This window comes from Gallinula chloropus (assembly GCF_964237585.1).
Source record: "Gallinula chloropus genome assembly, chromosome: 3".
NCBI lineage: Eukaryota > Metazoa > Chordata > Aves > Gruiformes > Rallidae > Gallinula > Gallinula chloropus.
Window position 1 is genome coordinate 94,556,382 of NC_140087.1, and position 12,831 is coordinate 94,569,212.

Here is a 12,831-nt window from a genome sequence, read left to right on the forward strand (position 1 = left end):
TTATCTCAGTGTTTTATATGAGAGAAAAAAGCTGTAGACGATAGAAAATAGAAAAGACTTTTGTCATCATCCACACAAACTGGTCATAATTAAATTCTGAATGCATTATTCTTACAGAAAATGAACAGTATTTTTTGCTGCTTTTCAGTACTGGACTATTGATCTTTTGCTGATACCTTTGTAAGTTTAAAAACTCAGCTTTTGCAGTGTATTAGCTTTCTTTTCAGATAAGCGCTAAGAGCTATTTTCTGCTAAACCTAGATAATGCATTTACTTATAAAGGCATAAATTGTTTTTTATTAAATGGTAATCACTGTACAAAATTTGCAGCGGTCATACTTTGATATGAAAGCTATCTAAAAGGCCCTGTTTTTAATTTGCAGAACATACAGATGGGTTCCGGAGTATTTAAGTTAGGCTTAATGCCATTTGTAGCACAAGAACAGTGTTCCATATCTACTTGCACTTGTATAATGTCAGGTGCATTTAAATTATATTTTTTCTGTGCCTCCTAATGCCCAAAAAGAAATGACAGAAGGGAAATAAGAAAGTGATTAGGCAGAACAGAAATATTAATTTATAAAAAAAGGAGTAAGAATGGAGGAAGGTGAGAGCAAACTAAAAATGACTTATTGAAGTGCTTGTTATGTCTTAAGCAGTGTTAACATTAACACTCTTAGTAAAGCATACTATTTATTGCAGTTTTCAGAAACTGCTGACATTAAGGTGTTGCTTTATGACTTTTAAAACCTTACTGGTAACATGCTTACAGCTGGTTATTTTGTAATTTCTCAGAATCATTTAGCTAATAGAACACTTGCTTCTGCAGTCACAAAACATCATTTATATCTAATCACACAATCTGAACACAATCAAACTGAACATTGGGGTTTTGTAGCATTTACAAAACATAAAACATTTTAGTATGTTAAATAATTACAGTAATCTTAAATATTCTTTAAGTTCAATGATTATCTGACTTGGGAAAAAAATGGTACCTTGTGTAAATTGCTGTATGTGGGATTTGATTTACTGCGATTTGATTTACTGGATATCTAAGCACTTTCATGGGTTTATGTTTTCCACTGCAAGGCAAAATTGTATTTTCAGTATTTTTACAAGGGGGAGCAAAGGGTCAGGTACCAATCTCCTCTTTTTGGTGACCGGTGATAGAATCCGAGTGAACAGTATGAAGCTGAGACAAGGGAGGTTTAGGCTGGATATTAGGAAGAGGTTCTTTACTGAGAGGGTGGTCAGGCACTGGAACAGACTCACCAGGGAAATGGCCACAGCACCAAGCTTCACTGAGTTGAACAAGTGTCTGGACAATGCACTCAGTCACATGCTCTGATTTGCCTGGCCTGGTGTGGAGCCAGGAGTTCGACCTGATGATACTTATGGGTCCCTTCCAACTCAGGATATTCTGTGGTTCTGTGATTTTTTGTTTGTGGTGCCACCATGAGTTTATGCCATATTATACACTTAATAAATACTTGTCAATTTTTAGTACATAATAGATGATTTTACTAAACATTCATACATATACATAAATATATATATAAAATAGAATCACAGAACGTGTAAGGTTGTAAGGGACCTTTAGAAGTCATCTAGTCCAGCTCCAAACAGGGGTCCCAATCAGGGACATTTTCACTAGATCAGGTTGCTCAGAGGCCCATCAAGCCTGAAGAATGCCTCCAGTGATGGGGATGAGGATATATACTTAATGTTGCAGCTCCATTTTTTTATTTCACTGTCCATAGAGCTAGGTCCTTGGCTATAACGTTTGTGTCTCTGACGTCTCAAGCCTTGCTGAAAAGAGTCATCCAAAGCTCATTCAAGCTGTAGGTCAGTCTGTGATACGAAGCTGATTCCATTCTATTTATTCTCTCCATTGGAATTTTATCAGCCTGGTCCACTATATACTCTTGCTCCAGGTAGATTGGAGCATGAGTGACTCTGTAAGCTGCTAATGGCTAGTGTCTATTCTTCAGCAGATATACACATCACATTTAAATGTGCCCTTGAAGATGCCAACAGGAGATTTCTTAAAAAGACCTTTAAGCTTTTCTTCAATATTTGAGTTTTACAGACTAAAAAATCAAAACCACTCACATAGGTATAGTTATTCTCTCCAGAATGTTTACATGATAACTGAATATTTCTCCCAGTTTTAAGTGAAATGCTTATAAGCCCACCTAAGTATAAATTTTAAGGGATTTTAAACTGTCCCAGAATTCCCTGTGTCTATTTGTCTTCTTTTTGACAGTAGAATATTCTTTCAATTATTTTTTAGGGATTCATCCTTTTGTTCCTCCTTCCCAGATCTGGGAGAAGCCAGATCATTTTCATATGGTATATAACCAGTGGAAAGATAAAGGTATCATTAGAAAATTATTTAAAGTGGCAGTGAACAGAATCCTCCTCTCCACCCATTATTTCACTGAACACAGGAGAATCCTAGGGTTATTACAGGTAGGTATGTGAAGTTAGCTGGGACTTTTCTGGTTGCAAATCCTAGGATTTGATGTTTGCTAATAGGATGAAAGGCCAAACTATATCTTCCCAGTGTATTTTGATAAATGTTTTGTGGTGAAAGAGCTGTTCAGGTGGCTTTATGACTCACTCAGACTTAGCCATAGTTTTTCTCTCACAAATTATAATTAGGTATTTGAAAAATAGTAGTGTGTGCATCAGGTTTTACAGTTTTCAAGCAGCATGCCATCACTGTCACTTGGAGTTGATTTTGAATTTAGCAAACATTTTCTATTGCTATTGTCTTGGTAAATTCCAAATTTTCATTACTCAGAGTGTATATCATAAAAAATGAAAAAAAAATATGTTCTAATAGTCAAGGCAGAAATAACCCAAAACATAATTACCGATACATAGTGTAATGATTCTTCAGGAAGTGTTACACATACCTGTTCTGTGGTTCATCCTCCTTCCCTTTTGTTTCAAGATTGAAAAAAACAAGGTAGATACTGCAGATATTTCTTTCTAATGATGTGGTTTGTATTCACACACTGTAGCACCTTGAAAAGTAGGTGACATGACTATTCCAATTTATTCAAAGATAATTTGTCAATGTACTCATTTTCCTTTAAGTAGGGCATAAAATTTTATGCTCTTCACAGAATCACAAGATTGGAAAAGACGTTTAAGATCATCAAGTCCAACACTTCCCATCCTATGCTAAACCATATTCATCCAGGAATGGTGACTCAACCCCTTCCCTGGGCAGACTGTTCTAGGCCCTGATGACTCTCAGTAAAAAATTTTTTCCTGACATCAATCTAAACCTGCCCTGGCACAGCTCAGTGCCATTTCCCCTTGTCCTATCTCCTGTCACCTGGCTGACAAAACCATCGCCCACCTCTCTACAACCTCTCTTCAGGTAGTTGTAGGTGGTGATAAGGTCTCCCCTCAGCCTCCTCTTCTCCAGAGTAAACAACCCCGGCTCCCTCAGCCACTCCTCTTACAATTTGCCCTCCAGCCCCTTCACCAGCCAGGTTGCCCTTCTCTGGACTTGTTCGAGGACCTCAATGTCTTTCTTATGGTGAGATGCCCAGAACTGGACCCAGCACTCAGGGTGCGGCCTCACCAGTGCTGAGTACAGGGGCACAATCACCTCTTCATTAGAAACAGGACAAGATCTGAGATGTGCCCCACTCAGTAGTTAGCAGGAGTTTTCGGATACACTGTCTCAAGTGAAATATATACATCTCTAAAGAGTGAATGTTGTAAATACCATTATGGGGCCCTGTTTTGCAGAATGTATTTGAGTATATCTGTAAAGCTGTGCTTATGTATGCAAGGATGTGTCTCCATAATGAGATTAGTAAGATTTCTGAGCTTCATTAAAGGTCTTTGGAGTCTATTTTGGACAATTGTATAGTTACAGCTTGAAATCATGGAGAAATATTTTGATCTTAATCATCAGATAGGATTTACAGCCAGAAAAATACAGAAGAGTTTTTTGAAGATGACTAATATTTGATAACTAGAATGATAATGAAAGCATGGTTCACGAAGGTTAGTTTTTATGCTGTAGTTACATTTAATGGCACAACATTTCTCAGCAATCTGTTTTCCAAACATAGACCGCAGTTGCTTAACTAAATAAACTATTTTACTAGATTAACAGTCTCCCAGGAGTATATTAAGAAAGGTTTGTACTCACCTTCCAAGAACCAGTTAACTGTAATTGAGACTGTTATGTTTTATTATGATCCAGATGTGAAATTTGTGGATGGGTTTTGCCATCATAAATCTCTTAAAAGATCACTATGGATTTGATATTTGGAAGAGTTCCAGTAAAATACCCTTAAAACATAAAGGAATTTATGAGATTGTGTCTTGTTAATGCACAAGCTTGATATAAAATTGTTTCCATGCTAACTATATTTTATATGATGGTTATGCACAGTATAACTCTTTGGAATGTTGTCTGCTTCAGGTGTCTTGCTGGATTTTCTGGACAGTTTTGTGAAATAGAAGTTAATGAGTGTAATTCATCACCTTGTCTACATGGCTCAACCTGTGAAGATCATATCAATGGATACACTTGTAAATGCCAACAAGGTAACTGACATGTGACAGAACAATCTTAAACAATTATAATTTGAATTACCAGTGTTACTACTGAGAAAAGTAGTAAATTCTATCAAGCTCTTCATTCATATATAACCTGTAAGGTACAAAAAGATTAACTATGTATTTGACAAGCTTTTTGTATGAAATCTAAAGAGAACTGGCTAATCTAATAAGCACGTTAAGACTTAAAACTAAAATGAGATCATTAAGTGATCATTAATGGAAATCATTAAGTAAGAATTTGTACAGATTATTCACAACAAACCTAACCTAGCGTTAGGTTTATTTAGAATGTAATTTTATTTAAATTTATTTAGAATGTAATTTTCTGACCAAGTAGTCCAGTAGACATTGCATAGAGACTAGGTAATACAACTACCTACAGAATGAATTTGACTGTAAAGAAATTCTGAACATTTTAACTCATGTTGATTATCATCATTTTTGTTGTTGTTGTCACACATATGCATGCTTAGGTGTGCTAACTGGAAGGAAAAGTAATTTTCTGAACTATTAAAAAGAGAAAGAAAACAAACACTTTCTTTAAAAAAAAAATAAAAAAGGGAGCCATTTCCTTATGCTAAGATAGATGAACTTGAAAAGGTTTTGTGACTTAGGAAAGGGGCTAAGTATTCATAAAAAAGCAAAGGTTAGAATCAGCCTGCATTTTTACACAGTCACAAATTTAATGTCTTCAGGACAACGTACTGTCTCCTGGCATGTCTATTAACAGCCTTTTATCAACACACGTAGTGCTTTTTAAGTAGGGTTACTCCACCTGATGTACTGTGTCAAATTCTGGGGCCCCAACATAATAAGGAGCTGTTGGAGCAAGTCCAGAGGAGGGCTGTGAAGATGATTAGAGGACTGGAGCACCTCTCCTGTGAGGACAGACTGAGAGAATTGGGGTTGTTCAGCCTGGAGAGAAGGCTCCAGGGAGATCTTATAGCAGCTTTCCAATACCTAGAGGGGGCTACATGAAAGCTAGGGAGGAACTTTGTATAAGGGCATGTAATGATAGGAAGTAATGGTTATAAACTGGAAGAGGGTAGATTTGTACTAGATGTATAGTGGCCTTCCAGTAGCTGAAAGGTGCCTGTAAGAAACCTGGGGAAGAACTGTTCACAGGAACATGCAGCACTAGGATGAGAGGTAATGGTTTTAAACTAAAAAATGGGAGATATAGGTTGAATATGAGGGGAAAAATTCTTCAATACAAGGGTGATAGATCACTGGAACAGTTTGCCCAGAGAGGTAGTGGAGGGTCCATCCCTGGATATATTCAAGGTCAGGCTTCATGGGGTCTGAGCAACCTGATTTAGTGAAGATGGCCCTGCTTCCTGCAGGGGGGTTGGACTAGAAAGGTCCCTTCCAACCTAACACATTCTATAATCTGTGATATAAGGAAGAAGTTTCTCACTGTGAGGATGGTGAGACACTGGAACAGGTTGCCTAAGGAAGTGGTGGATGCCCCCTCCCTGGCAGTGTTCAAGGCCAGGTTGGATGGGGCTTTGGGCAAACTGATCTAGTGGGAGGTGTCCTTGGCCATAGCAGGCGGACCATTCTTTTATCCTATGATTAAAAACTGCCTTGAAGCACACTGCTTCAAGGAATGTTCTGGAAAATAAATATTCTAATCACCCATGCATATATCTGATCTGCTCTTCCCTTTGTCTTGAGATATATTCACCTTCTTGGTTTTCATTTACAAACAGCAAGATCTTGCTAAACTCTACTGAAGCAAAGTGACCATACACGCATTACACCAAACTTCTTTGCAGTGGTTCTAGCAGTCTCTTTTTATAATTTTACATAGATTTATGTCCATGCTTGCTCTTCATTATAAATAAAACATATAATGAATTGAATATTAATAAATTCAGATTTTATTTTACTATTTTTTTCATTAAGTGTCTGTAGTGCACTTTACAGAACAGTATGTAACAGGATTTTTTTTTAAAAAAAAAAGTTGGGAGATACTGAAGTAAGAGTGTGTGTCTGTTTGTGTGTGTGTCAATACAAACAGTTTGTTCATTCATTTAATCAGTACTGGGGAAGTGTACTGTAATTCATAAGACTTAAATCTTTGACTTACTAGACCCTAATAAATTTTAGGACTAATTTGCTCATAGATTAGTGTTTTTAGAGCAACCTTTTTATGTTGAAGACATAGTCAGTAATCTGGAAGGACACTATACTACTGATACATGAACATCTGAGTGAAAAATTTCTGGACTTTGCCATACAGAGGGTCAGAATTCATGATTCTAACCAACCTTCTGATCTTAAAAGTCTCAGTCATGACTTATCTTCAGTATTATATATCTTCTTTCTTCTCAGCAGAGTTATACAATGGAAATTCCATGTGGATAAAATTCTATGTCCCCTCAGTCTACCTCGTAGTGCATATGGCCATATACCACTTCACCAACAGATGACTTACGATGCATGTTTTTATCCGTGCAGTACCTCACACAGAGTACAGAGTTGAGGTCAAAATATTGCTTCTTATTTTTAAAGTTAGTAATACTTTAAATCTATTTTAATACAGACATTTAAAAATTGCTTTCCAGCCAAGGACTGCAAATGCTATCTCTATGCAACTGTACGTGGAAATGCTTGGTGTAAGTTGAAGAAGCTTCTCTGGGGCCTTGGAACTCACTCCTGCTGCTCACATGTTTTAAACACTTTCCAACCCAAGTGTAAACAGCTATTCTTTTACATTTCTGTTAATAACAACTTTGACTAGTAGAGATGAAAATCTCTACATTATTTCTCCACTAGGAAAAAATACAATGAAGGATTCGTATGCATTAGATATATGCATCATGGTTACACATCTTTTTTCCTTTTTCTTTGCTTCTGTGGTATTTTTAAATGTTATTTGAGTTTCTGAAACAGGTGAAGAGATGAGAAGGTTACAACCCAGAAAAGGAGTGAATTTGGAGAGTCAGAGAAACCTTTGGGAGACATAACTTTTTGGAAAAATTCACAACTGAAGAAAGGGATTAGAATAGAAAGAAAAAAATATCTTCCAGAGACAGAAACTAGAAATACTTGGAATAAATCGGGGGTTTTTCTGAAGGTTACTACTATTAATAAAAGATAGGAGTTTGATTTCTCTGCTAACCTTCACTTACATAAGTAGAGAGACAGGACTTAGGGGTCTGTAACGGCAACTGGGAAAGAACTTTCTACAAGGCAGAAAATCTGAGATACCCAGCAACGGTTGTAATTTAATGAAATGGAAAAGGGATAGTGGCAAGACAGAAGTAGGAACAAAGAAGATGATTGTGGCTTTCCAAAAGCCTCCTGAGAACAAAATGAAGCATGTGGTGACAGCATGTGATACCAGAAAGGGGAATTGATTTAACTCTTGATAAATCTATTCTGTAATGGAGCATGAATTTTGTCAGCTATTGTCCCAGTAGCAGGTCCCATACCCTTCAAATAAAAGATGTTTGTTCAGGATCTGTGGCTCCAGCTGCAGGCTGTTCAGGTGCAGAACCAGCACAGAGAGGTGTAAACTGTATTCCAAGAGCATCTCAGGCAGCTCCAAAGCAACAGCAGCAGTTGTTAGGACTGGTAGCAGCCTCTCAGCTGAGGTCTTCAGCTGGGGTAGGCTGCACTTCTACCAGGGTAGATAAAGCTGGACTGGATGTAACAGATGAGTCCATTCAACAAGTGCTCTGAGGCAAATGCAGGACAGGGACAACTAGATTAGTATCAGATGAAGACTGCTGGAATTGGGGGTGTGGCAGTTTGTTTATAAATAGGAAAAGAGAATTAGTGAAATAACTAATCTGTAATAGTTGATGGGAGTATTATGGCAGGACTGGCTTTCTTTAATAACTAGTCATATTTTACATAATTCTGGGGTTTTATTTAAACCCAGTAAATAGGCTGCTTCCAGTTCGATGTAGCCTTCAAATAACAAGTTCTAATTACATAATCTAATCGAATTACATGATCTAAAATCCAGCTTCCAGATCAGTTTTTGTCCCTAATTTATGGGTGTACTTAGTTGTAAAAGAGATTTTTATAAGAAATGCCAGCAATCCGAGTATTGAAGTATAAAAAGATTATATTCTGGTGTTATTAAAAAATAAGCCGATATTTGCTCAGAAATTTTCCTCCTTATTGATCTGCCAGTGATCTGTATGAGAGTTTCTCCTTTAAACATTTTCCCTTTATTTTATGTTGCGGTACTGTGACTATCGTTGTCTATCTAAACCTCCAGTTTTCCTGCCCCAGTGTGACAATCATGCACAGTTTTAATGAACAGGATAAAAAGGTCAAAAATAAAACATTAAATTCCATACTTTTTCCGTTTAGATTTCGGAAAAAGTAGGGCTTTGGTTTCGCTGTGGAGATATGGAATGAGAGGAGAGGTTTTCCAGGAGTGTTAAACACTTAACAGTTCTTATCCACAAGAGAGATAATGCAGATAATTCTGTAGGTGAAAGGCAACCCATCACATTGAAAGACTATATTTAGGTTTTGGTCTTGCTTTATTTATTACATCTCTACTGAAACAGAAATTAGCAAATACTAACTTCCCTAATAGATGTTCATCAGAGTATAATTTATTTTCTTTTTTCTACACAACCCCAAACAGTATACCCATGCTGTACTATATATTTCTATGTATGTGAGAATTGATTATACTTCCCTATAGAATTCTTTTTGATGGACACTCAATAAGTGAACAACTTGGTGATCTAGATTTTAATGGGGATTTTTTGGGGATTTTTATTTTTTTTTTCCTGACAGGATGGGAAGGCCTCCATTGTGAGATGGATGTTGATGAGTGCATATCCAACCCCTGCATACATGGCATCTGTGTTCAGAACGATCCCAGCTTTGGTTATTCCTGTTTTTGCAAGCCTGGATTTGTGGTGAGATGCTGACATCCTTTCTTTCTTCTCCTTCCCTTAATCGGACTATTCATTGTTGCACAGAAAATACTGTATGTAATCCCTTTCTTTTTAACCTCTCTCATATAAAACCTGGCCTTGGTGAAAAATACAGTATTTCAGTAACTGTTCTTTTTTATTTTCTTTGGCTTACTAACAGGAGCTCTAGTACTCCAGATAAAAAGTTACCTAATACCCACAATGTTGAAATTTCCATACTGCCCCCACCTTTTTAATGCCATTTCTTTCTGAAGTTGATGACATGGTATGGGTATCTACAATTTGAGCTTGTGCTCTACCTCATCACACGTCAGGTTTAACTTAACTTAATAGTAACAAGAAGAGAAAGGAGTACAATTTTTTCTTAGTTCAGTAATTCTTATGTCTTTTTAATATCTACACACTTTTTATTTGCTGTATTTACATCTGCAAAACCGAAGGAAGAAATTATTGCAAGTAAGATTCAGGTTTACCTTCAGAGATTCTGTGCAACCAAGAAAGAAATTAGCAATTTTTCAGATGTTAGCCAGTTTAAGGTCTTCTTTCTACAGCAGAAGGTTCCCATTTACAGTCAATGAGGGAAAAATTAACCAAGAAAAAAAATGGGAGAGAAAAAAAAAATTCTAAAAATGGCAAAACTTCTGTCTTTAGATTTTCTCAGATGCCATATTAACCTCTGTCCCAAACCCTTTGTCACAGGAGGATCCCCAGTAGAGCTGGGGATGCTGACACATGTTAAGGAGCCCAGGTGTCAAATGAGCTACTCTAGAAGGGAAGGCAGGCCAAGAGCCAAGGATAGTGTCAAGGTAGGCAGGGGCAATGACTTTACAGGCAAGGGCTGGAGTCCCAAAGTACCCAAGCAAAGACAGCAAAGCAAGACCATCCAAAAAGTTATTCCAGAAGTCCAGCTACTTCCAGGCAAGTCTATTATCACTAGGCAGATCGACAGTTAAGCAAGGAAGTCAAGGCAGCAAGACAAGGTCAGGATCAACAAAGTAGTGGGCTTACTATGGCAGGCTTTATCTTCATTGTAAGCTCAGACATGAAGGGCAAGGACATGAGTTTCATTGCAGATTCTGAGCTCAGGCATGAATACCCCAGACTAAACATCTCACCTGTCTTTCTCACAGCTTTCTCACAGTGAAACCACGACACCAGGTTAAACAAATTCCATCTCTCTTAGGCTCTCCCATACAAGAGATGTGCCAGCCTTTAGTTATCTCTTCTGGCCCTTCCCTGGTGTCTCTGTAGTAGGTTGTACTAGTTTTCAGCTGGAATAAAGTTCATTTTCAAAACAAGCTGGCAGGGAGCAAAGCCAGGACAGCTGACCCAAATCAGCCAAAGGGATATGATGTCATGCCCAGAATGTAAAGGAACCAGGCCAGGTAGGAGGCACCCACTACCTGGGGATGGTCTGGGCGTCTGACTCCAGGGCTAAGCAAGTTGCACTGTATACCACCTGCTTTGTATATTCCAAGTGCTGTTGTTATTTCCCCTTCTTTTGCTTTCCTAGTAAACTTTCCTTATTCCAACCCACGAGTTTTACCTTTTTGTTCTGATTGTCATCCTCTTCCCACTGGAGGCAGGGACCAGTGAGCGAGCAGCCACATGGTCCTTAGTTACCAGCTGGAGCTGAAGCAAAACATGTTGTACTGGGAAGCTCAGACCTGGATGCAGTATTCCAGGTGGCCTCACCATTGCTGAGTAGATATGAGGGATCACCTTTCTCAACCTGTTGGCAATGATTTTCCTCTTGCAACCCAGGATTTTGTTGGTTGTCTTTGCTACAAGTGCACATTCTGCAATTCTGCAATCCTGTGATTTATACTTCTCTTACATGAACAACTGTAATGGAGAAGATCAGTGATACTATTTTTTTTTAGTATTTACTTGCACAAAAAGAAAATCTTATGAATGGCAAAAAAAAAAACATTAGTAAGAAACTTAACATCTCTATAAAGAATTACTTTTTCACTGGTACAAGTCAATGTTGCATGATATTGTAGAGACAAAAAGTACAGTAAGTCCAAAAACGTTTTAAAAGGATGATAGGTCTGTTACAATTTTAATTACCTGTCTGAATGTTATCCTGATTAGGAGGTATCTGAGTTACTCATTGCCAGAAGTTGGAGTGGTCTGGTTGGTGAATTATCAAACTGTGTTTGTTTTCTTCATGTACGTTTCCCCAAGTATTCATTAATAGCACACTGATGATGGGGCCAGATGTTTAGCCCATGGGGGCAGCTTTTCTATTACTGTGTAGCTTGGGCACTGGCTGTACACTATGTCTCAGAACAACCTCTTAAAAGAAAAAACTTAAAAAACCTCTGAAGTAACTGTAATTTAAGAGGTATTATTTTGATTTTATTCTATTGTTCCCTTCTCTCAGATTGCACTATACTTTGGAAGTAAACAGTAGAGAAAGAAAACATGAAAAAAAGAAATCCAACCAAAAAAAACCCTAAAAAACCCAACAGAAAATATATTAACATACATGACTGTAGTATGACAATTAAGGACAGTTAAGGTCTAAACATCTCAAGATGTGTATTTGGTAGGACCCTAGTTCTGGTCCCTAACCATGAGTATGTGGTGGAAACAGTGAAACTCCCAGAGCAGTAAGTACTGAAGGAGTAAGTGTTGAAAGAATTCCAGCTACAGAGAGTGTTAAGTAAGTCTTCTGTCGTCTATGTATGTAATGATATCTGAAGTATGGATCATAAAGTACAGATCATGAAGTTTCTCATAAATTTTGAGAAGAAAAGCATAGACAGTGGTATATGGAATAAATATTTACTTTTTAAATGGAAACATCTACAGGCACTTACCTTCTTTTAAATACAAATCTGCAGGATCTGCCTGTGTGGAAACTGTTAAAGCATTTAACTAAAGCATTTACAGACACTTTCTAGGCTATCAAATTTATCTATGACTATTTAATGTACCCTTCATGCACATTGGAGGTTATCCACATCTGCTTTGTTTCTATGAGTCATAAAATCATAATCAAATGCTCTTCACAATTACTTGTAGTATTAATAAAAAATGCACTGAGTTGTCACAGTGAAAGTCAGAATGTAAGTTTTGTAGAATTAAGAAAGGTTATTAGAGAGAAATCTTATTCTTGGAATTAACTGATCATTTGTGCTATGTGTGGAACTAGAAGAGTGTAAGGAGGACATTTTTCTTAATCTTTTTATGGAAATCAAACACACAAATTAGCCTGCTGTTCCTTCGTGCTTTGAAATACCAGTACAGTGAGTGATTTTGTAAGATGCTGTGAATTTACCAGATAGCTCATATGCTTCCCAAAAGAAAT

General features: G+C 37.3%; 1 protein-coding gene across 1 annotated transcript in view; it reads left to right on the forward strand.

The window, feature by feature from the left end:
• The window catches only part of EYS (eyes shut homolog), a gene marked incomplete at both ends in the record, with an annotated part of 784,773 nt that overhangs the window by 414,272 nt on the left and 357,670 nt on the right, over positions 1-12,831 (forward strand). The window contains 2 exons of the mRNA XM_084261159.1: positions 4,460-4,584; positions 9,370-9,494. Coding sequence (XP_084117285.1) covers positions 4,460-4,584; positions 9,370-9,494 — 250 coding nt within the window. The remainder of the gene's footprint in view (positions 1-4,459; positions 4,585-9,369; positions 9,495-12,831) is intronic.